This window comes from Xiphias gladius, chromosome 11 (genome assembly GCF_016859285.1).
Source record: "Xiphias gladius isolate SHS-SW01 ecotype Sanya breed wild chromosome 11, ASM1685928v1, whole genome shotgun sequence".
Classification (NCBI taxonomy): Eukaryota; Metazoa; Chordata; class Actinopteri; order Istiophoriformes; family Xiphiidae; genus Xiphias; species Xiphias gladius.
Window position 1 is genome coordinate 25,419,393 of NC_053410.1, and position 26,912 is coordinate 25,446,304.

At 40.3% G+C, this 26,912-nt stretch overlaps 2 protein-coding genes across 3 annotated transcripts in view; both read right to left on the reverse strand.

The window, feature by feature from the left end:
- Positions 1–2,875: 2,875 nt before the first annotated feature.
- Positions 2,876–11,484, reverse strand: cdk1 (cyclin-dependent kinase 1). 2 transcript variants are annotated; one of them, XM_040140162.1, is made up of 8 exons: positions 11,388–11,484; positions 10,645–10,687; positions 10,238–10,394; positions 8,663–8,786; positions 7,528–7,698; positions 7,197–7,360; positions 5,858–5,999; positions 2,876–3,144 (listed from the first exon to the last, which is right to left on the reverse strand). In XM_040140162.1, the coding sequence occupies exons 2-8, from the start codon at positions 10,679–10,681 to the stop codon at positions 3,028–3,030; spliced, it is 912 nt and encodes a 303-aa protein (XP_039996096.1). In that variant the 5' UTR covers positions 10,682–10,687; positions 11,388–11,484; the 3' UTR covers positions 2,876–3,027. The 2 variants fall into 2 exon arrangements, with proteins under 2 accessions (XP_039996096.1, XP_039996095.1); XM_040140161.1 differs by lacking the exon at positions 11,388–11,484 and adding an exon at positions 11,262–11,282.
- Positions 11,485–12,926: 1,442 nt separating this feature from the next.
- LOC120796264 (heterogeneous nuclear ribonucleoprotein L-like) overlaps positions 12,927–26,912 on the reverse strand; it is a 59,712-nt gene continuing 45,726 nt past the window's right edge. The window contains exons 9-14 of the mRNA XM_040138886.1: positions 26,245–26,462; positions 21,446–21,567; positions 18,864–19,065; positions 18,259–18,316; positions 17,788–17,886; positions 12,927–16,750 (exon numbers count right to left, since the gene is read on the reverse strand). Coding sequence (XP_039994820.1) covers positions 16,695–16,750; positions 17,788–17,886; positions 18,259–18,316; positions 18,864–19,065; positions 21,446–21,567; positions 26,245–26,462 — 755 coding nt within the window. The 3' untranslated portion in view covers positions 12,927–16,694. The remainder of the gene's footprint in view (positions 16,751–17,787; positions 17,887–18,258; positions 18,317–18,863; positions 19,066–21,445; positions 21,568–26,244; positions 26,463–26,912) is intronic.

Genomic DNA, 26,912 nt, shown 5'->3' on the forward strand with positions numbered 1-26,912 from the left:
AAACTATCACATATTCCCACTGCAGCATCCTCATATTATATGGGTCTCCATCATCACCAGGCCTCCACCAGTGACCAGCAGCATGTGGCAGGTAGAAAAAAGAAAGAAAAAACACCCAGTTCTCAGTTTGGATGCAGATGAGGATGAAGACTATGGAGTTTCTCCCCCTGACGGTGTCGGATTGTGTTTCTCCATCACAGCTGTGAAAGAAGGCGAAGGTTTGAAAGATCTTGCTTACCCAATGTCTGTGTGAAAGCTGTGTTGTCTTTGCGCTGCCGTGACTGTGTCCGTTGTGTCATCATACTGTATTTGTTCATGTTCACTTCTGTGGCGTGTGCTTGCTTGCCAGGAGAGGGTGCTGCATGAGAGGAGCTGTTATCACCTGGGCTCACGCACACTGAATCACTCAGAGACCTCCCAGAGTTTTCTGATTTGCCAGACAGAGAAAAAGCAGCCGTCTAATGAATGTGGACACACTTTTCTTGTCACATGTACTAACAAACGCACCTTCCGTATGAATGCTCAACTCTTGACTGGTGGGTGGTGTGTGGTTGGTCTCTTTGGGAGACTCAGTTGAGGTTAAATAGTTCTGAGGTCTACCATAAATGACCCCCCTGAGGCTCTGAATCAGCCCATAGCAGGCCTCCAACATAATGGGTTATCACAGGTAAATCAAGTAACTCGGGGTCCAGCTGGGGTCCCGTCTGGGCGTCAATTGGGGTGCTCGGCAGAGTGCTAGCTGGCTGGGAAGCTGGCTGGAGGATAGCAGGGAAAGCACCCAAAGGCAGACTCGCGGGCAGATTCAGTGAAGATATTTTAATAAGGCAAAGACAGGCTTACAGTCAGATGAGTGGACAAGCTGGCAGGTAGGAACACGGGTAGGTTGAGGCCCAGGGGGGGAAAAAACACACTGGTAGCTGGCACACACGGAAATCACAAGGAAACATGAACAGAAACATGAACCGAGATCTGAAAAGATGATCCAACCATGTCTGAAGAGATGAGGGGAGAAACGTTCCGGGCACAGTGAACAGTGAGGCTGGAGACAGAGGCCAAGGGGAACAGAGGGACAGACTGGGACTAAAGCCACTGTGATCATATTCCAGTAACACTGAATATAACAGACAAGAGTCATTCTGCATAATCAGTACTTAGGTACATTTTGCTAATAACACTGATGTACTTTTACTAGAGCCTAAGTAGAATTTTAAATGCAGATCCTATACTTGTAATGGAGGATGTTTACATTGTAGGATTAGTCATTTTATTTAAGTAATAGATCTGAATACTTTTTCACCCGTGGTTAATTACTAACATAATAAATCGAAAAATTTAAGGAGCAAGCTGGGTCACGTTATTAATGGAGCCACATCTTTGTCGGCTCTCATGATCATTCAGTTGCAGACAAGGAAAGAAGAGAGGGCAAATCGGGCAGTCACCTGGCTGAGCTCAGACTGAGCAGGATGTGGCTGGCGGCCTTACTTCAGAACTTCAGTTGTTATCACCATTATTATAGATGAGGCAGTGTCTGTTACCTTGTTTGATTATTTCAGAAATTTTTATTTGATATGTTTTACATTCAGTTTTTCTCTGTGCAAATACGACGGGCGCACACACATACCTGGTGTTTGTGTTGGTAAAATTTTATTTATATAGGCCAGTATCACAAATTTGCCTCGGGGGGCTGTAAATCTGTACAGCGTACAACCCCCTCTGTCCTTAGACCCTTCAATCGGACATGGAAAAAACTCCTTAAAAAAAAACATGAGGAATGTCCTCATCTCCAAGTGTTTGTCAGATATGCCCTCGTGGCACACAGGTCCAGGCAGCAGCTTGACAGTGAAGTCAAGGAACATAATGGATGGATGTATTATGAGAAGTGGATTTTCCCCCTCTGGGACAGGCTTTAAAAATCTTGAAATCTGTAATAGAAAGGGTCATGATTGTGGAGTCCTGACAACAGTCTTATAGCTGTGTTTTATATGGTATATGGTAAAATGCTTTTTTGGGCCACAGAAGTTGCCCTACAGCTGTTGGCCACTGGGAAAAGGTGGCAGTGAGTAAAATTTGACCTTTCCACATCCGTGCGTCTGTCAGGTTAATGTGATGCACATTTTTTGAATGTGCACCAGTGAGCTGAGTTTTTACTCATTTCCACCCCATCCCTTTTATATACTCTTCCTGTTTACTTTGCCCCTTGCCAGATTCTTTGTTATACCTCCTGTGAACATTGCTTGCCTGCTCAAGACTGAATTCCTGTTTATGACCCCCTGCTATTTGAGTAAAAACACCTTTTTGAACTTTACATTTACTGCTTTTGAGTCTCAGTTCACTCCAGAACCTTTACACCGATAGCTTTATGACACCTTTATGACCCTCCTCTAAACTTCTCTGGTGGTTTCATTTCAATCACTGTTCGAGGCACAAAGAGGTGGAATCCTCAAGTAGTACACAAAAAAAGCAGAGATTAGTCAAATGCTTACCAAAATCAGGAAGACAGTCTTCATGCCACTCGATTTACACACACTCACTCTGTGATGCTTCCAACCCAATCAGCTGATTGTGGGCTGTCACTCTTTCAGTTAAAATCAATCAAATTCTGCCACTCTCTCTGTGAGCCAATCCTTATCGCTGCTAAATTTAAAACTTCCTCTCTCTACTGCTGTCAGCTGTCATTTCAGTGTCAGATGATGCAGCCTTCCTCCACTCCATTCACCTCTAGTTGTATGTGTGTGTGTGTCTGTGTCTGTATGCATATATACACACACACACACGTATAAATACATATACACGTACACATATGCGTGCACACAAATACACGTACACACGCGCGCGCACACAAAGATACATATATAAAATAAAATAAAATATGAAGTTTAAAGTTGAGAATCACAGAAAGTGCCGTTTTATTGAAAAAACATTGCTGAAAGACAAAATTTTACTAAAGGTCTACAAGGATTTTCACACAAAAGTATTTACAGAATAACAATTCACAATGTGTTTGTATGTTAAGTCAGTATATATGTTTCAGATCTTGTTGATGCTTGCAGCAGGCAGGGTGGATTTGTCCAGGTCATCAAAGTACGGGTGTGTCATGGCCTCCCGCGCTGAGATCCTCTTGGGAGGATTGTAGGTCAACATTTTCTACAGCACAGAAAAAAAAAAAAAAGACAGGGAAGAAAAAGGAGACAGTTTTAGGTGCAGTGACATTAGGTGATCACAACCCGTTTCAAAACTAGGCAGTGAAGACAGCCTGAAGGACTCAATAAGAGCTTGAAATAGCTAAAATCTGACTATGACTGTCTCATGATTACACAGGGATGTTTTTGAAAGAAGAGCTGTTTCATTACAACCTCCATGCTAGTTCACATGACCAACACTAGTTGTCAGGTAGGTTACGTGAAAACAGTGTTTCACAAACAAATTAGCCAAATTAACAAAAATTCACAGTCCTATATTTTATAGTTTGGGTTTGTCACAGTGGTCAAATGAAAATTCTCAGACTCTCAAGCCACTTAGTGCACTTCTTACAATTAGAGTTCATTGTCTCACTACAGTACATGCATTTCTTGTTGCTTTCGAATGGAAGTTAGTGCAAAAATCTTCAAATGACCTTGTGATGCACCAAGTTAGTCTTGGTAACCAAAACAGATTATAATGCTTTTCCATTGAACTGTAATACGTTCAAAACATATTCATCAACATGCTCATAGTGCAATTAGTCACATACAAAATATTTTGGCCAACTGTCACAAACTGTCAAGCAGAAATGTGTAGTTTCAAGAATCTGGAAATGTCCAAAAAAAAAAAAAAAAGAGCTGACAACCAGAGCTGAGATTATTAGTCCAGTCATCAGTTAGTCTAAGAGAACTAATAAGCAACTATTTTGTTAATCAAATCACTGCTTTCAGTTGTTTTTCCAAGTAAAACTGTTGCAGATTTAATGGTTTTCATGTCCTATATCACTGTAAAGTGAATATGTTTGGGTTTTGGACATTTAAAAAGGTGTCACTGTGGGCTCTGAGAAACTGTAACAGACAGTTTTCATTATTTTTGGAAACTTAATAGACAAAACAAACGATTAATTTATTGAGAAAATATTCTGCAGATTATTCTATAACGAAAATAATCATTAGCTGCAGCCCTACTGTCAGCACATTGCAAGTAAATTACAGTAGTAACATGTTCATGCTCTATTGTTGGTGCTCTTTATCATTGGGTTATTGTATGCAGGTCTCAGTGAGAATTTTAGTGTCTATCATATTGACACAGTACCTTAGAAATGTGATTAAGCAATGATAAAAGGGAAAGTTCATTCCGTTCGCAGTGATGAACTCAATGAATTTATTTACTTTAGACTCTCAAGAATTCAACGTTTTGACTGAGTGATGGATTTATGCAACACAAATGTAGTGCTGTGCTGCAATTTATAAAATGATGTAGTGATTGCACAAGGGTTTCAGACAATGTGATCAAACTATTGAGAAAAAGTATTGAACATTTAAACAGAAAAATGTTTTTCCGAACCTTGTCCTCTACCCAGTAGTTTAGGTGAACAAAATTCAGGGCCAATGAGAATTATTCACCCCCACCCAATGACTTTGTGAGCAGTTTTTAAATATAGGCAGAATAAAAGCTAAAGAAGGAATAAATCTTAATCTAGATTTAGTCATCCAGTCTTAAAAAGTGGCTTTCTAAAACACATATTTGATTATAAATATGTTCATAATCATTCTCAGTCAGAGGAGGGAACAAGACAAAAGAAGTCCTCTAACTGTACAGAGGTGCAAAACTACATTTTGGAGTACTCCTTGAAGCAAGTTTTTACATAGTCAGGCATGACTAATCAGCAGTTTGTCTTTTCTACCACAAATGAACAAATACTGTAAGGAGCTGTTATTAAAAAATATAGTCAGAATATATTGAATGTTGGGATTGTAAAGTTTAAAAGTTATTGAATAATAGCAGGAGTACCACTGATTTCAAATCTTATTAAATGGGATCTAAATTCTGTTCCCCCCCCCTAAAAGATAAACTAAGTTTATCTATACTCTAACTCTGAGGGACTTTTATCTGACTGACTGGTTTGAAGAGGAGAAACTTGGAGGACCAGCGTTAACCTCGCAAGACAACAAGGAACTACTGCATCATTATGTTTTCACCTGTGTCTGTTTGTCAGCGGGATTATGCAAAAAGTGCTGAACTGATTTGCACCAAACCTGGTGGATACAAGGGTGATGGGCCAGGGAAGAACCCATCAAATTTTGGTCTAGATTCCATTAGAAAGGTGGATGAAGGCTTTTTTTATTAAAAAAAAATCTCTTTCCTTAACTTTGGGAGATTACTCAACATTTTTGTCAATTTCTCAGGAAATAATATATGGATCTTGATGTTAAAAATAAATAAATCAGACATATTTATGGTGTTGAGTTTGTACAGTTTGGTGCAGATCCACGTAATAATTCAGATCTGGTGGATGAAAACACTGATTCTGCATTACACACAGACTACTATTTATGACTTACTATATTTTATGACAAATAAAATCATTTATGTTATCAGAATACTTCCCTTTTCCATTTTTTCTATTGTAAGAGCTACACAGACATGAGAGGGACTGTTTGGCTTTGGTGGAGATATGCACTCTACTGAGTGCCATTCTGGTTTATCGGATTTTTGTCATGTAGACACGTGATGTTTGTAATTAAGCCAGATGTTTCTTACTACACAGACAACCATTATAGGCCTAGAGTTTAAAGATGTAACAAATTAATGCTACTTTTAAGGCAATTTAACTTATAATAAGAGTCAGAAAAGTCAGAATGGAGTTCTTAAATGGTTCAGCTGTAGTCCTTACTGCCAGTAGATCCAGGCCATTCTTATCCAGGTTTTTCACCATTGATGACAGGTTGCCAGATTTCCATTTAGGGAAGGTGTTTTTGTAGTCAGGTAGACTCTCTACATCAGGCCACACATCATTGTTTGGGGTTCCCAGAGTCCTGGAAATAACAAACAGAAGTATTCAAAAAAAGGGTCCTGCAGGGAAGGACAGCTACATGGCCTTTCCACCACACGAATGGTCCAAGGGACCAAGAACCTCAGGAACTAAATGTGTGTTTTGATTGGAGGAATGAGGGACTAAATTTAGTTCCTGTATGAGTTTCAGGTTAAGGGGGGGGAAAAAAACAAACAAACACAACAACAACAACAAGCAAACAAACAAACAAACAAAACCCCAGCTCCAGCGATAGTACTTTTTGGTACTTCAGGAAATTTTAGGGAGGGGTTTGCAAGGCCAAATGTTGCTGATTGGTCAAACGCTAAAGCAAATACAAATTGTGTACCACTTCATTCAAAAAATACAGAGGAAGGCTACTGGGTGACAATGTTATCAATATTAGGATGATGGTCGGACATTTCTTGATGTTTACTGGAGTTAAAAAACAAAGTTAAGCTTGGTTGTCAGCTTCCCAACTCATTGCATAGAAGAGGGATAGGGAGTGAGAGCCAGCAGGAAAGAGGGAGTGGTGATAGAACAAAGAAGGAATAAGAGAAATATAAATTTATTTGCTGATAGTGTCATGGCAGTTACACTAAGCCAAAGTCTCAAAAGTCAAAGTCTCTGCAGATCGCCACTGTGGAGACACTCTGTCTCCTGTGAAACCTCTGCATGTCTCCTATTTTTTCCATTCATTACATCCATCTCAAACATCAGAGTCACAACAATAAATACAAACAACATGACGACAATGATGGCTATGTTGTTTCCTCCTGTGGTTCAAATGTGTTTTAAACAGAGTCATCATTTTTTAATTCATCATGGGAATAATTTACTTGATATTCACAGTTATTTAGACACAGTGGACACACGGACAGGAATGTGAAAAGGGGACTTTTAGTTTTCAGTTTAGTTCCTCTGGTTCCATAGTTCTGGAAACAATTTGGTTGACACATATTTTTCCTGTTGGAAATGAGCAAAACCCAGAGCCTGATTTCAACAGCAGCATCACTCAAATGGAAATGAATTAGTTGGCTGTAATTATTGTGGCAAACGTGGAAACTGTGATAATATGTTGACTTCAGCAACTACTTCACTGCTTTACATTAACACAACTACTTTACATGTTTTAACGAACATTTGGAGTTGAACAGCTGACAAGGGTTTTACTAAACGGACGTAGTTCTGGGGTGTCTACCTGAAGATTCTGAAGAGCTGGTCTATCTCCGAGTCTCCGTGGAACAGAGGCTTCTTTGTGGCAAGTTCAGCAAAGATGGTTCCAGTGCTCCAAACATCGACAGGGGTTGAATATCGGGGTGACCCCAGGAGGACCTCTGGAGCCCGGTACCAAAGAGTTACAACCTCAGAACACAAACAAGGGGTTGTGTGTGTCATTTTAGAGGCTTTCTGTCTGATGTTGTTAATTAAATATCCCCTCATATAGTTATCACAGAGTGTTGATGATGCGGACCACTTTGTCCTTGCAGTTTTAGTCCATGACTCCCAGTGGTGTGTGAATGGATTCTCACCTCATGGGTGTATACCCTCACAGGAACTCCGAAGGCCCGAGCGAGGCCAAAGTCTGCCAGTTTGATAACTCCCTTGTTGTCGATCAGGAGGTTCTGGGGTTTCAGGTCCCGGTGGAGGACTCGACGACAGTGACAGAAATAAATGCCCTCCAAGATCTGGTAAAGGTAGCTCTGCAAAGGTGACAAAGGGTGAGGGGAGAAGAATGACCAGGGACATGGACACGTTTAGAGTTGTGAAACTGCGAATGGACAGTACAGGAAAAATGGCCCATTAATCTGTTTGAAGAGCAGTGGTCCCCAAACTGTTTTAAACCTGAGCATAACAACCCTCTTTTATTATAGGTGAGTCAAATATTTTTAAGTGGATATTTTACAAACACAGACAGGCTTATAACAAGCTAGACTGGAATGAGGAATGAGACAAACTACCACAAAGCAACTAATAAGCCCAGAAATTTAAAGTATGTGACTGGTGTTAGAATTGTAGGTCACCATGTTCCTAGATAGGATTTTATTCCATCATTTTTTTTTTGATAAAGCTTATAGTTAGGGCTGGCTCATGCTTGGCTTGAACCGCCACGTAGTTATGCTACTATATGCCTAGACTGCCGGGGGACTTCCCATGATGCACCGTCCTCCTCTCCCTCTGTACACATTCATATTCCATCAATGCTTGTTACTAACTTTGCTCCTCTGTCTCGTAGTTTTGTTCTTCCTCTTCCCTCTCCTCTCTCTTCCTGTCGCTTTCTGCAGGTATTTCTGCCTCTGAAGCTGCAGAGTCTAGATCTGTGATTGCAAGCCACCTAATGCCCCCATGATCTTAACTTAACACCCACTGCTTCAATTATTATTACTACATTTAGTCTCATTGTTACTATTAGCCCTATTATTATAAATATTTGTTTTATTATTAGTCTCACTATACATCTTTATATGAAAGCTGTATTGTGCTTCTCTCTTTCAAATGTGTGATAACCTCTTATACGATTTGGTGCTATATAAATAAAATTGAATTTAAATAGTCCAATTCAAAATCGAAACCCTCAACTTCAATGATACAACTGTCACACTGCTGTCGCACATAGACTGACCATGAACTTCCGAGAGAATTTATTTATAACAACCACACAGTTACCTTGACCAGCATAGGGTCCATGTACTGGCCAGAGGGGATGGAGTCCAGGTACTTCTTCAGGTCCATGGACAAGAACTCAAAGATGAGGTAGAGACGAGACTCCTGCATCAGGACATCCAGGAGTCTGGGATATACACAGACACACACACACACACACAAACACAAACACACACAATTGCTGGCTTAGTTCGTACTGTATTTACGCACACATTTTCTCATACAATGTAACTAATTATTCTTATTTGCTCATATAGTGTGTGTGTGAAGTGTTTGGTTGGGTATTTATACTGTAAGCAGTTGCCCTGGATGAAAGTTGAAAACATCATCTGGCAACACACTGTGATTACTGATGTCTTCTCATCATTTCACCTTATCTTTATTAAAAAAAAAGAAAAAAAAAAAAAAAAAAAAAAAATGGGGGGGGGGGGGATACAGAGTACATAGAGTACATACAGAATACATTCAATTCCCTGCAAATATAGTGTCAGTTCAGCCGGCCCACATAACACATCCTGTACATAACTCATGTTTTACCTAAAAACTCACATTTCCTCCCTGTTAGAGAAAGTAAAAGTTGGCATTTTGGTTAATCGCTCAGTTATGAAATCCTACCGCACCACACAGTGTCTCTCCTGCTGGGCTGCTCATAGCACTGTCAGCCGGAAACTAGAGCTGAAAGTACCGGAGCAGTCAAGAGAAAGGAGTAGTGCTGCCTTCCTTTTCCATCACCCGTCTCTACTTCCATCACAGTTAGTTTTGCGGTTCAGTCTTTTTAAGACAAGAATCAGTTTGTAGAGTTTACAGCCTGCCACACTGTTGCTCCTGAATTACCATGTACAGTGAGACAGCTTTAAAAAAGAAAAAAAAAAAATAGTGCAGGGAGTCAACTGGCAAAATGCAAGCTGACTCGGGGTCTTCTAGACTGATGCACCCATTCATCGACCTCTAGGGGACAGCTCTAAACGCCAATTATATTAAGAGTGGAGTCAACACATTGCTGACACATTACGAACAAAATCTTAACATTTTAGGATTTACAAAAGTAGCATTTAATGCTGGGCTACTTTACAAGTTGGCAATACATGGTGCTGAATGATGAGATCTTGTTGCGATTTGAAAGTAACTTGGTGGCATGAAAGATGCGGAGATCAGAAAATGGGTTGATGGTACGCCACTGCTGTTCTAGTGGCAGGTGTCAGTTCTGAATGACATGTTGGCGTTGATCTGTGTGCAGTGGTATGTGACACTGGAACATGAGTGACATACCATTTATTAGTTCACAAACCAGTAAAACCGCAGCAGCTTACCAAAAACGGACAGTGACATACCAGTCAAAATTGACATATGCCACTACAACTACAGTGGCAGACCACAGGGCCACATTTTGCTCATGTGTTGGTATTATTTTTAGGGCCTGTTTGACTGGGATGTAATGCAGTTGCCATGGCTTATCATTGGCGTTTCATAAGATTGAAAGATGGAAAATCTTACGTGATTTTTAAAATCCTTTAACCTGACAGGATTTGCACACCCAATTCTGTGACACCACCTCTACGCCATACAACGTGAGCATACCGTACAACGTTGGGATGCTTCAGCTCTTGAAGCAGAGAGACCTCTCTGACAGCAGTGCTGGGAACCCCCTCCTCCTCACTCTCCAGACGGATCTTCTTCATGGCCACAACCTGCCCTGTGGCCTTGTGCCTTCCCTTATACACCACCCCATAGGTACCTGCAAGTGCAACAAGTTACCGACATAATTCTGATCATATGAAACAGACCACACTGGCCCCAAATAAACTTTATAGTCATGACACTGGTGTTTAAAGTATCTATAATGGTAAGGGAAGGAATGCTGAGAACAATTTATCAATGTAACTTTACTTCCATGAAGCCCAAGCCTTCAATAATTTCAGCAGCAAAACATTTGTACTACTTTGTTTCAATGATTTACATGAAGACAAGGAAACATTTAGACCAACCTTCTCCGATTTTCTCTATTTTCAAGTAGTCTTCCATTATTGCCTGAAAGAAAAAAGAAAAAAACTTGGTGTCAAATTTCAACAACTAATATTACTTCCCAGTAGCTCTGGCTAATGCTACCGTTTCATTACATACTCAATATTATATTACTGCGACATTTCAGCCGGTGACATTAGGTCAAGGTGACTATTTCACGGACACTGTGAAATGTAGCGAGTAACAACGCTGTGAGAGGCTAACATAACTTGCAGAGACATTATCAACAGCTCGGATTCGTCACATCATGTTGCTAACAGTTAATCCAGCCATCTACAGCAGTGCACCATATGCTTTTTTTTACCTTACAGACACATAATCGGTGACTGAATCTGGCAGCAAATTAACGTTGAAGTTACATTACCGTCACAGTGCTGTTCGGGCAATGTAACTGAGTTGTACTTTTCGGGCGTTTTTTTTTTTTTTGGCATTAGCTTGTAGTTAACTGTTAACTACAGCCAGTTTTGAGACTGCAGCGATTTATGCTGGTTACCGTTAACGTTTACAGTTTTCTTCATTCTTAGCGAGCAAGACAAGGTCCCCAACGTTAGCATAGCTAATGCGAATTCGCTGTGCCTACCATCTATTTCTTTTCTAGCGTCAACTGACCCACTTTCTATCCTGATTCTTTCTGCGAGCTTCTTCAACTAACATGATAGATCATTCAGCTCTTGTTCCGACCTGTGTAAAATATAATAATAATTACCTGAATATGCCGGGCTCACTGCGATGTGTACTCTCAGCGCACGGTTTACCGCTGGATTGCTCACATACTCTTTTGAATTGATCGCAGTGCTGCAGCTATTCAAAACTGACCAATGAGCACAGGCGGTGTATTTCAAAACCGCCAATCAGGGAAGGGGACACTCTCATGAGGGCTGAGCGGGAGACAAGGCGCCGTCGCAGCCCTCACACGCTTATGCCCGGAGTTTTGTCTTCCAGGTAGGGACCACTTTCCACTCACTAATCTACTTTGTATACTATGTGCATTTATTCTGTCAGTAGGGTTGTAACTGTAGAAGTAATAAACGGTATGTCACCCTTGGTGTGGATGTATGTAAACATCTACAATCGTACATTAATCTTTATTAAAATAATGCCCGAACCCATGGTTAGACTATGTTCCACAAGGTTTTCCCAGCGGCTAAACTTCTTTCCCCACACTGTCTGGAAAGCTTATGCATAGTGCTGTTTTTTTGTTTTTCTTTACACATATGCTAGGACAAATGTACATCTACTGTACTACAAAATTTAGACACAGAACTACAGCCTCAGTGAGACTTTTAATAACCAGTAAATTAATAGCCAGTCATTTTAAAATATGCACAGACAAGAAAAACAACACGATTCAGGTCGATGGAAGAAACACAGAAAATACACAGTAAGGCTTGTTGAACAGTCTACAATTCTGAATGAAGAGTAAGAAGATTTGTCTTGAAGGGGATAGCTGGAGGCAAGATGGTGGACAAGTGTTACAATTATCCTTGAAAGTTGGAGATACGACTTACCCTAACATATACAGTAGCTCTGTGTATAATATGATGAGTCTATGTATGCACATATTTCAGTGAGTGTTGTGGAATAAGTAAATTCTTCATATAATTTGTAAATGGTTGGTATCATGACTGACTTTTACCTCTCACTGGGGCAAATGTTTCTTATTGGGCCCCTCCTGGTTTCATGAACCTGACAGTCAGTTCAGTGGACTTCAGTGGCCTCTCCAGTCACCAGATCTTAATCTGGTAGAACACCTTTAGGCTGTGGTAGAACGGGAGATTGGCAGCATGAATGTGCAGCAGACAATTCTGCAGAAATGATGTGATGCAATCATGTCAACAGGGAGCGGATTCTCATAGGAATGTTTCCAACATCTTGTGGAATCCATGCCATGAAGACCTGCAGCTGTTTTGAAAGAAATGGGAGGCCCTTCCAAGTATTATTGTGTTCCTAATAAAGTACTCAGTGAGTGTATATGCCTTTAAAAGTCTATAATTATATCAGTGGCACGTCCAGGCTCCATTGATAAAAGCACTGAATTCACAAGATAATGTCTCTTTATTATAGCCATTTGTTTTGAAGGTTAACTGCCTAAAGACGTTAAAGTATAACTTTGACATTATTTTTTCCCAGGGAAAAAATCCCAGTGACCTTGAATGCAATAAAAATAAACAAGTGTTTTTTCATGTGAATACACCATGTTTAGCTGTAAATGAAGACACGTGGAAGACAGCTAAGTTGAGCTGTGTGTAGCTGACCTTACAGCTCCTAACTTGAATTTATTCGGTTTGAACATGTGCATGTAAGTTACAACCACAGAGATTCTTAAATTAATTAAACAATATGTATCTATGTATTAGTCTACTATAAGACTATTAACAATCTTAAACATTTACAGCCTAAAATCATGAGATACCTTTGGATCTGTCTCATACTGTCAGTCCTGTAATTAAAACCTCACATCAGCTTCAGAGTGACAACAGCCGTCATTTATTAAACCCCCTTAATTGCTTAAAAAACTTAACTTAAAAAAAGAATAAATAAAACCTCCTTAGAAATACAGTAAGATTCAAGTACTGTAAGACACATGTAAACCTCTTAGTGTCGATGTAATGAAACTGCTGCACAACATCTAAAATAGCAATTATTTAACTGCAGACTGAGTGGGATACATCTGTCAAAACTTTTCACACCTTTTCCTTATTGACATATAATATACAAAAAGCATGCCTTAATTGAAAAGTGTGCTGGGTCCTTGTGTACTAAAACAAAGAATTGGAGCAGTGAAATCTGTATGTCCTATATAAGATAAAGGGTGGAACAGAGACAATATGCTTTTTGTTACTGCACTTCACCTCACAACTGGAAGCCCAGTGCGTCAAATCAGCCACTCTGTATTTGGACATGGATGCATTACGAGAAAATGGGACTGTGGGCAGAGGCAGGCAAAAGGGCCCACACCCCTCCTTTATACAGCCTCCTATATAGTCGTTTTGTGTCTTTTTGTGGTCATTTTGTGTCTTTTAACTGGCCTCTATGACTTTCAAACTAGAAATATTAACAGTCACTTCATACAGGCTCAGACTTTTCGGGCCCTTGGGCCTGGTCAGCAACCCATACATGCCTATGCATCTTCCAGATTTTAGGCAGCCTGTTTATTCACATATCTCATGCAAAATCCATAGAAAATCTTGTATTAGCATTAGATTATAAAAATAAAAGTATCACAAGAAAAAATGAGAATGCTGTAGGCAGAGTTTGGATGTAAGATTAGCATATTTTTTTCTGGAAACACTGGTCTTACTCTAGCTGTGCACTCCATTTTAAAAAGCAGTGCATATGTGTAATAGCTATTTTAGGTGTAATCCCCGTGTTCTAAAAGGTTAAACTGGACCCATTTAAACCTGTCTTGTGTTAGGTTGCACCATGGACTCAAAGATGGGCCCTTGAACCTCTTGGAAAAGTGCGACTTGGTAGAAATCGATATGTCTTCAGTGGTGACCTCATTCTGCATTAGTAGGTGTATTGAGTCCAACTAAGCAACCAACTAGGTAATCACAGTTTTTTGTCAACCCCGCCTTTCTGCTCATCCTATCGATTATATCCCGGTTTACACTGATTAGTTGATCAGTCAGTGTCCCACCCCAAAATCCTGTTTCAAGAGGAAACACATCACATTCAGGAAGTAAGGATAAAAAGCAAGACTGTTTTTTTGAATGTCAGACTTGAATATTGACTGGTTGATGCATTAGGTCCGATATCTTTACTCAAAGCTTTGAAAAAGCACTGACTATGTTTACATGCAGGCAGAACTCTGGTATCAAGCCTGTTACTTGTCTAATATGGTTTTGGGCTCAACACCTAGTAAGATAAGCCAACATTTATCTGTTGAATTTAGTGAAAGCCCAACAATGCACAATACAACGAGCAGGGCAGCGTGGATGAAACCCATACACTGTTTCTATGAACAATTTGATTACACTGTTGTAACTCTACTCCAGTCCATCAAATCATTTACCTTCCACCATCACAATCAAGACTCCAGCTGAAAGTCTGATGGAAGTGAACTGACACAATCCAACTGATAAGTCTGCAGCTCTGTGTTTTCACTCCGACAGGAAAGGAAGTGCCATAAAGTCTGTGCCACATGTGTTTAGTTTGACCATCCTGATGTGGGTATGTTAGGAATATTCTGCTGACTATTTTTTCTAACTCTGACTAACGCACAAAACACACCCACAGACATAATGTACAGACTCGTGGGAAATCCCTGTAATATTACACTGGTATCATGTTAGAATAAAGATAAGACTGTATATATACAACACTGAGTAACAGAGAAGTATCACGAGTTTTCAGCCCAAAATACTAAAATGACATTAAAGAGCTTTAAATAAGTTAAGGTCAAGGTTAAGATCAAGCTCAACCCAATCACAGCTGACATTGGGCAAAAGGCGGGGTCTATCACAGGGCTGACACAGAGACAAACAGACATTCACACTCACATTCACGCCCACAGGCAATTTAGGGTTGCCCATTAACCTAAGCTGCATGTCTTTAGACTGTGAGAAGAAAACCCAAGTAAGCACAGGAAGAACATGCAAATTCCACATAGAATCATTATTTTTAATTAGCTACATCTTCTCAGTGTATTAACTGTGACTTGACATCACTCTCTTTTGTGCTGTCAATAAAATGTATTGCGTCTGCTGTAAAACTAGAAACCTCAACGTCTAAAACCCTGTTAGCGACCCCTTGAGGCTGTAATCACATTACACCGCACAATCTGAAAGACAGAACAAAATGCATGATAATAACTTTGGAGTCTCACCAGAGGTGGGGCTGAAAATGTAACATTTATCCTGGGGAGATGGTACTAGAGAAAAAGGTGATAGAAACATTTAAATTAAAGAGGGTTCATGTCCTTGAAACATGAGTGGGACTAGGAAACTTTCATCACTTTCACCAGTTGCATTATCAGACATCTTGTATACTAAGTTGATATTTTGGCCCGAGGGTGGTACTAATGGGAGGATCACGAAGTGTCCAAAATGCAAGGAAGTTATTGTCTGAGCATAATGAATGTGCTGAGTAAATTTCATGGCAGTCTGCCCATTAGAGTCTGATTTTTCTGTATTGGTGTTGGTGGTAAAGCTGAAGATGGGCCTAAAACAAATAACAGAAGCTTTTTAACAACATTAGAAATTAGAATCAACAAAATTTTGACCTTAAGCTGGCGGTATGGGAGAAGTCAGTTCAGAGGGTCACCAAAATCATGATGTCTTCCTCTGAGGACCATGGATATCCAAAGCAAATTTAACAACTGGTCAGTAGTTGAGATATCTCACTCTGGGCCAAAGTGTTTGACCAAACAGTGGAGCAACACCTCTGTAATATAGTTCTCATGAGCCCTATATGAGAACTTGTGTTAAGATCATATCCATATTTACTATATATGTTCAATGACAATTCAAAGCAACACACTGTATTTATACATTTTTTAAACATTAAAAATGATTTCAGTCACCATATGCCACGTGCACAGATCAGGATTTTAGGGATGTCTGACCGACACCAAAGAGGACTTAGGTTTGTGCAGTAGATTCCTCAAGGTCAGTCTCTGTCTGTCTGTCTCTCTGTCTAGGTCCACACTTAAAGTTTACCATGCAGTGAAGACTTCTGGCACAAACCCATGAGCAGTGTCCTTGAGACGTCCCACAAGAGAATACAGAGACATTATTAGAGTATTTCAGACAGTTACTAGTCTGTCAGCTTTGGAGTTGTGATAGTATGGTGGGATGATGGGTGTATGTTTGATTTTCGGTTTAGAGACAGTGACATCTCTCTTCTTAACACTTTCTTTCCATCTTCATGGCTCCTTTAAAGACCATCTCTCTCTCATTCTCTTCTTCTTTCAGATTTCTGTGTGTCAGTCTCTCATGGTCCCCGTCCATCTCTCAGGTCAGAGGTCAGCCATCATCAGGCTCAGCAGCCTCTTCTTGTGCTCTGCGACTTTTTATAGATGAGATGAGGTGGAGAAACACAGTTTCAGGGTATAAGGGTTGGACCCATCTGAAACCATACACATAAACACAAACACACACACACACACACACACACACACACACACAGACACAGACATTAGCCTCCCTATCACATATGTAAGGGGGTATCAGAGTACATATTGACCGATAAGAAATGAGAAATGCCAAATGAGTAAAACTTAACCAAGTATCAATTAATACATAAAGATGAATCAATGATTTACATCACATATTGATTTCATCTTCCTGATACAGTCTTGTTCTACTTTATATAATGATGATCGCAGTCAACTAAGCTTATTATAGTTCTGATTTTCAAAATTTCGTGGGCTACATTTTTTATAATTTTATCTTGTATTTCTAACTCTCTTTCGTATATTTTTGTTGTATTTTATTGTCTTTTTGTTTATAAGCGATAGTTAACAAAAATGTTTCTATAGGTTATGTGTTAATGTTAAAAATGAATATGGACAATATGTAATTCTCATATTTTTTAAAGTCTCAAATCTACAATATTGGCATTGTCCTTGCTCTCAGATAGGGCTCTACATACAGTAGCATATTGGGGTATTATGGTCAAGCACCACAGATAAAATTGGCCCCACTGTATCTTTATTAACTGTACTGGTTGTGTTTGATATATGACACTTTGCCTCTACAATTAGAGTAGTTATGTACAACACAAGTAACAAATACATGTAGCAAACCAACACTACCACCTCATCACATAATGAACTGATGATACTGAGATCTAATAGTATTAACACTGGTTAGCTAAGTGCACAACACACAACATATATCCATTTAGTTGGGTTATTGTGCAGTATGTCCTTTACCATGATGTGAAAACTTGAAAACAAATCACTTGTTCCTAGGACTAAAAATACTAGCAAGTAAGATGTGTCAGTCAGCATCATGGAAAGAGACTTACAAATTGCTTTTTAAATTGTATCTTGGATATACATACAAAGATTTTACTGTCAGTTTTAAATATAATCAAGCTGCATGAGATCTTGACAGAGTAGACATTTAGTATATGAATGCTTATAGGACGGACATACTTACTGGGTATCCTGATCTGGTAGTGGTTGAGAACAGTAAGAACCTCCACAGCCTCCGTCTTATTGTCAAACTCCAACAAGCCAGAGATGGTTTTAGAAGAGGCTGAAAGAAAGATACAGAATGTGAGTTTAAAAGATGGGGGTAAATTAGTAAAAACGACAGCAGAGAAGAGGAGGATAGACACAGAGGAAGTAGGGGGAGTAATATGTAAGTCACAAAATCACTTTTAAATTCATCAGTTCACAAAGAGAGGTAAAGTAATCCATCTTTTCACAGACTGACTACAAAAGGAGAACATGTACTTCATAAACTTGAACAAGAATTAAATTAAATTTTCAATTCAATTCAATTTTATTTATATAGCGCCAAATCACAAAAATAGTTATCTCTGTGCATTTTTCATATGGAGCACATCTAGACCATATTCTTTATCCTCAAAAACCCAATAAAAAGTCACATTAAAGTTCTACTCACGTTTGGCATCAAACATCTTGAATTTGACAAAGCCAGGCACGTCATGCTCCGTACACAGCTGCCAAAACACACACATAGCAGCTAATGTATGTGTAAAGCTGCATTAGCAAAGACTTGATGGAAAACTACAATCACCATATGGCCTGATCTGGAGGTGGGTTTCAATACTGCAAAATCTCCATTGGTCTCCAGACATTAAAGACATTTAGACACTGCTCCTCCCTGCTTCATGATATTTCTGACATCAGTTCAAAAACTGTTTGGTTTGATGATGAACTCCAACCCAAGTTTTTTCAGGATGATACTATGTTCTAAATCATGACATATATGTGAAAATGTGATAAATGGCCACATACTCTATGAACAGGTATTGAACAATGTTTACATATATACACGTATATTTTAATCCAATATCTGCTGTTCACATAACTACAAATAGTTTTGCTGAAGAGAGACCCAACCATGGATAGGAAAATAAAACCACAGCAAGTATTCCATAATGTAAAGATTGCAATGGACAGTACTTTCATTGTAAACATTGATTAATTTTACAATAAAACTTCAGAGAAAAAAAACGGGACATTTTTCAGACAGAAGTACCGTACCCTCAGTAAATGGTCCTGTGATATGCATGGAGGAACGTTGTAATAGTGCAGCACTGCAGATGGAGGCTGGATGATGTTTTTGGAGGCCTGTCCGGCGCTGCTGAAGCGATTGTTCCTGGTCATGGCAAAGTCCTTATAGCTGCTGCTGCCATCCTCTAACTCAAACACCTGACTGGGGATCACTGCATGCTGCTTAGACACACTGCACACAACGTTTGGATTACCTACATTGTCTGATCAAATCATGTCATGTCACGCATGCCAAGTCTGATTTGCATGAAAGAGCAAAAATACTATTAACATATTGACAACATGTCAAAAATCGGGTTTACAGTACAGTCATGTCATCATTCCACAAATGATTTCTTTATTAAATGATAACTCGACTGACATCAAATTCATCAACAACAGTTTTGACAATCAGTGTTTCATTTATTTATTGACCTGTAAAACACACTGAACTCAAGTGTTAACATGTTAAAGAAAGAACAATTGTTTAAAAAATAGTCTCAATTATTGTCAAAGTCATTTACCAAGCAAAAAAGCCAAACATTCTCTGGTCCCAGCTTCTCCAATATTGAGAATTTGCTGCTTTTCTCTGTTTTATAACACAGTTAATTGAATATTTTTGCCTTTTGAACTGTTGGTCAGATAAAACATCTGATGACATCACTATGGACTCATTTACCATAGTTTTATAAAGACGAATTGAAAAAGAATCATGAGATTATAACACCTGTAAAACCACAGGTTCTCTAAGCATGTATTAGACCTTTGGTGGTGCATTAGTGAAATCATGTTTCTGTGAGGTGGCCTTTTCAGTTTGTCAGGTAATCAGTAACCTCTCTTTTTTTAACACTTTAGATAAATATACACATTTTGGAACTACAGTCCTGTTTGAAATGATTGGCATCCCCATATTTTAAGTATGAAATTTAGAATATCTCCAGGAATAAATGCAAATTAACCAATTTTGTATAATCAAAATATTTAATAAAATGTCAAAAGTTGCTGAACAACAACAACAAAAAAATGCATTTATATAATGAAATAAAAAAGACAATGTATGCTCGACACAATTATTGGCAAGCTTGTGATGAATTTAAATTAGTTTCTCAAACAAAATAAAAAACCAGTAAGAATCACTTGTGCTTAATTTTCAGTGTTCACATGACCTGAATTAACCAATGAATGATGATTTTACTGCATGAAAGGCACTGATTGTTTCCAGTTTCTTTTTCACAATAACAAAGACAAGCGAGCTGTCTGAGAGCATCAGAAATGCTGTTTAAAAAAACATAACAATTCCAAAGGCTACAAGGCAATCGCAAAAGATCTTGAAATCCCTGTTTCAAAAGTTCTTAATGTTATCAAGAAGTTTCACAGTCATAAAACTGTTAATACACTTCCAGGACTTGGTGCTAAGAAGAAAGTCAATGAGAAAGTCTGCAAAAGTTGATGGGGATTGTGGAAAAACACAACATGCAAGACAACTAAGAGCTTCAGGCTGACCTGGAGCAATCTGGAGTGGTGGTTTCAGCATGTACCATATGCAGCACAGTAAACCAAGTAGGGCTCCATGGGTGAAGGCCAAGGAGGACATCTTTATTGAAATAAAGGCACAAAAAGCAAAGACTAATGTTTGCAAAAACTGTCATAGATAAGCCACAGTCTTTTTGAGATAATGTTCTATGGACAGATGAAACCAAAGTAGAGCTCTTTGGGAATGCAGGGCTTCAGTTTGTTGATAAGCGACAAAATGAAACCAATCAGGAAAAGAACATCGTACCTACAGTAAAACACAGTGGAGGTTCTGTCATGCTGGGGCTGCCTTGCTGCGTCTGGTACTGGTGGCATTGAATGTATCAAAGGAATGATGAAACCAGAAGATTACCTAGGAATTTTAGGGTGAAATGTGTCACCCAGTGTCACTAAGTTTGAGGCAAAGGTCTTGGGTCTTTCAGCAGGCGCACATCCAGTAGCACAAATGAATGGTTGAAAAGGAAAAGATGGACTGTTTTAAACTAGCCAGCAATGAGTCCTGACCTAAATCCAATTGAAAACCTTTGAAGAGAGCTGAAATCCACCATTGCAAAAGGGCTCCTGCAAACTTAAAAATAGCTTGAACGAATAGCAATGGAAGAGTGGCAGAAACTACCAGCAGACAGGTGCAAGAAGCTTCTAGATAGCTACAAGAAATGTTTAGAGGCTGTCATTGTTGCCAGAGGTTGTTCAACCAAATATTACTGAATGGTGTCAATAATTGTGTCTAGGGTACATTTTGTGTTTGTATTATTTTACTATTACGCAAGTTTTGTTTTTTATTTTCTTTTGTTCAGTAACCTTGGACATTTTATTAAAATTTTTAGATTATACAAAATTAGTTCATTTGCATTTATTTCTGAAGATATTCTAAATTCTGTACTTAAAATTCAGGGGTTCCAATAATTTCAACCAGGGCTGTATAGTTTAGCAATATTACATTTGACTAACATTTGCATGTAGAGACTTTAGAAAAGCACACCCAATTAAGGAATGAAATACTAAAATAATGTATGTATGTGTATTGATCTACTTCTCACCAGACGTTGAGTCTCTTGCCAAACACCTTGATGCTGTTGAGATGTGTGATGGCTCTGTCCACAGCATACTCATCTCCCATCTCAACCAACGCTGTACCGGGAACACTCTTCATAAACTTCACCTACATCCACACACACATTCCCAGTTAACAGCTGTCTTGTAAAACAACATACATTATGATCGAGCTGTACTCACCTTTTCACATATAACACTAATAAACACATTTGGAATGATTCCTTTAAAGGACAGGTTTGCAAGTCTGTCTCTAAACAAAAGTCAGCTGCCCATATAGATGGAAAATGGTTTTACTTGCTGTAATAATTTCTTCACACCGGCCATTAAGAAAGCCATTCCTGATTTTCTTCCACTGTAAGTAATGTGGATGAAATCCACAGTCCTTGTTCGGTATAAGAATAGATTCCGAAGCTGATCTGAGGCTAATATGTGGAGAATATTTTTAATTTGCATTTATCAATGAAATGAGGTGTACTTGGTAAAGTTGATGAAAAAAACTACTAAAACAGGCCCGCTGCACGGTGTCCGGTAAGAACTTAACCAGAGATGTCGGACTTTACAATCCACGAACGTTTATTGAGATACCAAATGAATTACAAGGTGAATATGAATTTGTATGTGGTTCTGAAGTATAACCAAATAATAAAGAATATACATTAATAAGCATCTGTATAATTACACAAATGCACAGGCCACAGTATATCTATGTATGTATTTCTCCATATGCAAAGACAGGCATTGGACTATCAGTGTTACCACTAACATTATTTACTGAAACTAGCCCCAGCATATAGAAAAATATAAAAGGTAGTTACATTAATTGCCATGTAATGAAGGCTGAGGTAGCATTGGCATAGCTGACATGGTAACATGATGCACATTAACATAAATTGAGAACTAGCTAAACCAATCTCAACTCAATTAGCCATTACAAAACAAAACAGTGGTCTGAACCTTTAATAGCTAATCACGTGACTTCATGTTGCCGCAAGCACCAGTCTGATGCTACGGCGCTTATGCGTTATTGCTACAAATTAACCCAACCCAATCAACCCAAATTTGAACATATTAGCAACTTATTTTATTTATATATTTACAACTTGTAAACTATCCACACATCCACCAGCAATGGACTAGGAACACAGCAACACCAATATTACCAAAGCGATGGGTAACGAAGCTCTCTCACTCATGTAACACTGTGCAGAACTTTCCACACATATTACCATACTCTCAAAGATAGCAAGGCATTAAAAAACATAACAGCTACGGAATAATTAGACATGCGTTTCGGGCTACACAGATAACTTCAAGAAGTCTGAAAACAGGTAAATAGAACTTCAAAAAGTCCATTCAAAGCTGTGGTCCTTCCTCCTCAGCTGCCTGGGTGCGAGTGCAGAGTGAGAGGGCTCAATGTGCTGACTGGTCACTGGAGAGACAGAGAGAGAGAGAGAATGTTCTGGCCTTTTCTACAGCCATTCCTAAATTTCCTGCGGAAATTTGAACACTCCAGAAAAAGGCCACAGGAATCTCTAGTCTGGCAGGGCAGTGAGGTGGGTAACACGAACTACTGAGCGAAGGGAGGTGCGGTCTCCCACCTTTACTTCAACTGTCCTGACACTCTTGTCTGGTCCAGGTGTGATCTGAGAGATCTTTCGAACCGGCTCATGAGCGCGGGGTAGTGCAGGTCCATGTCCATCACTGACACCATCTGGCAGGTCTGCTGTTTCTGAGGTCCATTTCTGGCGCGTTTGTAGACCAGGGAGGTAGTACTTGATGAAATGTTTCTAAAAGTTTTTGACCAGTAGCTGGCTGTGCCACCACCTGCGTCAGCTGAGTATCTCTGATACACCACTTGTGTCAGGCCACCACATCAGCAGGGAGTTGGGGGTGACTGGGTCCAGATCTGCAATATCGGAGTAGATGTAGCCAGGGGGCGTGGAATTGAGGATCCCCTCAATCTCGGTAAGAACCAGTCTGAATACTTCATCAGTCCATTACTAAGCACCTAGGTTTGCCCGGAGTGCTTGTTTCAGAGAACGGATTTCTCTCTCCCAACAGTCAACGAAACCGGGGGCATTTGGGGGATGGAAATGAAACTGAATCTGCTCCTGTTGAGTTGGGCTTGGAGGTCAGGCTGCAATGTGCTGAAGACTATTCTCAGCTCAAATTCTCCACCTTGGAAGTTGGTTCCCTGGTCTGATATGAGCTCGAAAGGTTTCCCTTTATGAGCTGAGAACCTCTGAAACGGCAGAAGGAAGGAATCAGTGTCAGTTCCAGAGAGGAGGTCGAGATACATTGCTCTGGTTTTCAAACATTTAAATATGATCCCCCACCTCTTTTCCTTTCTTCTTCCTATGGAAACCTCGTAGAGCCAAAAGCAATCTGCTCCTGTATAGCAAAAGGCTGGCTGGTGCAAATGTGACCTGATGGAGGAAGATCTGTCACTTCTGGCTTCCTACGCCATTTGCGGCAATCGGTGCACCCTCACTGGTAGTGGGAAATGGCCTTTCTTCCACGCAGAATCCAGTATTTTTCTGCAGTACTCAGCAGAGACCCATTTTGGTCCTGGGTGGTGCAGTTTCTCATCCAGGTCTCTAATGATTAGCTGAGTGAGTGGGTGGGTGGTTGAGCATGACCGGATGGATTTTTTCAGGGTCGAGCTGGGTACTATGATGTAAACGCCCTCCCACCCAGATCAACTGAGTTGTTTTTTCTAGTTCAGGAGTGAGGGTGAGCAGTCTGCTGCCGTTAGGGAGTGGCTTACCCGCTGTAAGGTGGACGAGTTCCGAAAGTTTCAGCTTCCATGTGGTCACTGGCAGACGGGATGGAGTCAGTGGCCTCATGCAGTGTCTGGATAGTGGTTTTGATGAGGTCTGCCGAGGATGTAAATGAGTTAACATCAGGTACTCGGGAACTAGGGTTTATGGTTGTGAGTTAGCAGAGGGTTGCCTTCTTGAATTCTTCACTGTCGAGGTAAGTAAGTGGTGGAATCTCTGGACACTGTTCTGGTGCCTCGCGAAGATAGGGTGGTCCCTGGGACCAGCGGCTCTGTGCTTCTAGCTCAACCAGTGTCTTCCCCTGTTGATATCATCCGCTGGGCTGTTGCCTAAGTCAACATAGTGCCAGGTTTTACCATCGGTCAAGTCCTGTATTTCAGCCACGCGGGTACCTACAAAACCTTTAAAATGGCAGGAATCCAAATGAAGCCAGATTAGCTCAGTGGTAGAGTCAGTCCGCAGAATGACATGACAGATGGGGAGGGAAAGCTCGGTGGTCAGAACTGAGGCTAGCTGGACAACTGTTATGAGCGGCACCAGCTCCAGGCGACGGATAGTCTGCTGCTTTTTAGGAGCCACACATGACCTTGCGGTGAGGAAGGCCACCTGGACCTTACCACTGGGGTCCTCAGTTCTAAGGAAGGCTACAGAGTCATAGGCCTTCTCTGAAGCATTGTAGAACACTTGTATGTCCCTCTGGCGGTTTGTAGCAGCTCTGGTCTGCTTTATCATCTGGGAAGGGTGATATGCTCAAGCTCAGGCAATTCCCTCTCCTGCTCCTTCTAGGTCTGGAGTGGGTTATCAGGTAGGTTGGGATCATCCCACTCTCTTTGCTTTGCCCAAAGCTGCTACACCACGACCTTAGCTCTCGTGGTGAAGGGCAAATATAGGGTTGTATTGGTTTGCTAATATCTTGTGGATGATGCGTGGAGTGGTCTCTGGGTAAGTCTGGGTTCTGAGCTTGTATATTATATTATTGCACTGTCAGTGCCAATGATGGCTGAGTGCTGACTCCAGACCACCTGACTGGCTCTGCGCTATCCAGAGCTCAGAACTATTTAACCTGGTAGCTTACGGAAGTTGGCTGAGGACTGCATGTCTGTTACTTGCCCACTGGCGCAGCTCTAAGCCCCCTTCCGCCATGAGTGCCTGCAGCTGGTCCACTAGGGCTCTTATCTCCGCTTCAGATGACAGGCTTTGTAGGCATTTGTCCACGTAAAAAGACTCGAGAACTGCCTTTTGCACAGCGTCCCCTGGCTGGCTGTGATCTAGGATATACTTCTGGAGAGCAAACATGGCATAGCAGGGGTTGCTCATATTTTCAAAGGGCAGCACTCTCCATTGATAGACCTTCAATGCTCTTGTTGCTTCAGGTTTTTGCCAGAGAAACCAGAGGAGCTGCCAGTCCTCTGGGAGCAGCTGGACAGGGTGGAACATTCCATGGATGTCGCTGGTGATGGCGACAGAATGCTCCCGGAAGCGCAACAGCACTACGAGGAAGGAAGGCCCTAGAGTAGGTCATTAAGACCCATACCAGCTAGGGAATAATTATAACTTACTTTTCGGGCAAGGTCAAGGTCAAACAACATACACCAGACTTCATAGGAAAAAATTCAAGTTCATAGTAAATGATCCGGATCTGCCCCAAAATTTGATGGGTTCTTCCCTAGCCCCTGCCCCATCCATCCAATCAGTTCGGTGCAAATTGGTTTAGTAAATTTTGCAAAAAATGACAAATAAACAAACTAAAAAACAAACAGAAATAGGTAATGAAATAACCTCCTTAACAGAGGTGATTAATGTCCCAATGATGACCCCAGACCCCCTCCAAGTCAATGCATCAGTTTTAAGTGCCGAGTTTAAGTTGACTCTGAAAATCTTGATTTGGGGACAGCCCTAGACTAGTGTGAAACCACACTTACAACATTTTCTTTTGTTTCTATAATAGACATGAAACAGCAAAACCTTTCAAAGATCCTCTTAAATAATAAACACACACCTACCTTCTCAATGTTGCCATAAAGACAGAAGAGGTTGAAGATGCGGGTACAGTTCATCTTGGATGGATGGAGGCCGCTTACCATGGCAACAGAGCTAGGTGCGTGGCCAGAGTATGAGGAGGATGACTGGGGAAGAGGGTAGGACACCATGTCTGGAACATCCACTGAGGTGAGTTTATATCTGCTGTTGCCTGGCAGAGGCAGCAGGGGGCAAGGTGGACCTGAGGAGGCAGAGAGAGCAGGAGCTGAGATTCTCAGTGTAGTTCAATAAAGTTTAGTGACATTAAAGTTATGAGAACAATCTGCCTGTGTCTGTTGTTATTGTTAGATGTGGCTGAGCTATTTTCAGGAAGGTTTCCACTATCTGCCAAAAATCCTTTTAGTGGGAACCCCCCCATGACCTCAGCTAAGTGTAACCTTTGTTATTTAAGCATTATAACTGTTGAAAACTCATTTTACACATTTTCTGAGTTAAAACTGCTGAGCTGTAGCAGAGAATGGAAATACAAAAAGGGAATTTTCTACTAATAAGACCCCACTGAATTTTGCTAATTAAGACTGCTGAAGCCTCAAATTAACTTCAGCTGAACTTCAGAATGCATTTTTACACAGAAAGAAGATATTGGCTTTCATCCCGTTTCTTACACTGTAGTCATGCTCGGAAGACATTA

What these genes read in the sequence shown, in the direction of transcription:
- cdk1 (XM_040140161.1), bottom strand. An exon ending in TGAGGGTATACACCCATGAG is followed by an intron (nt 7,361 to 7,527) that starts GTGAGAATCCAT and finishes TTGTGTTCTGAG; the next exon opens with GTTGTAACTCTTTGGTACCG. An exon ending in CAGCTCTTCAGAATCTTCAG is followed by an intron (nt 6,000 to 7,196) that starts GTAGACACCCCA and finishes TGTTATTTCCAG; the next exon opens with GACTCTGGGAACCCCAAACA.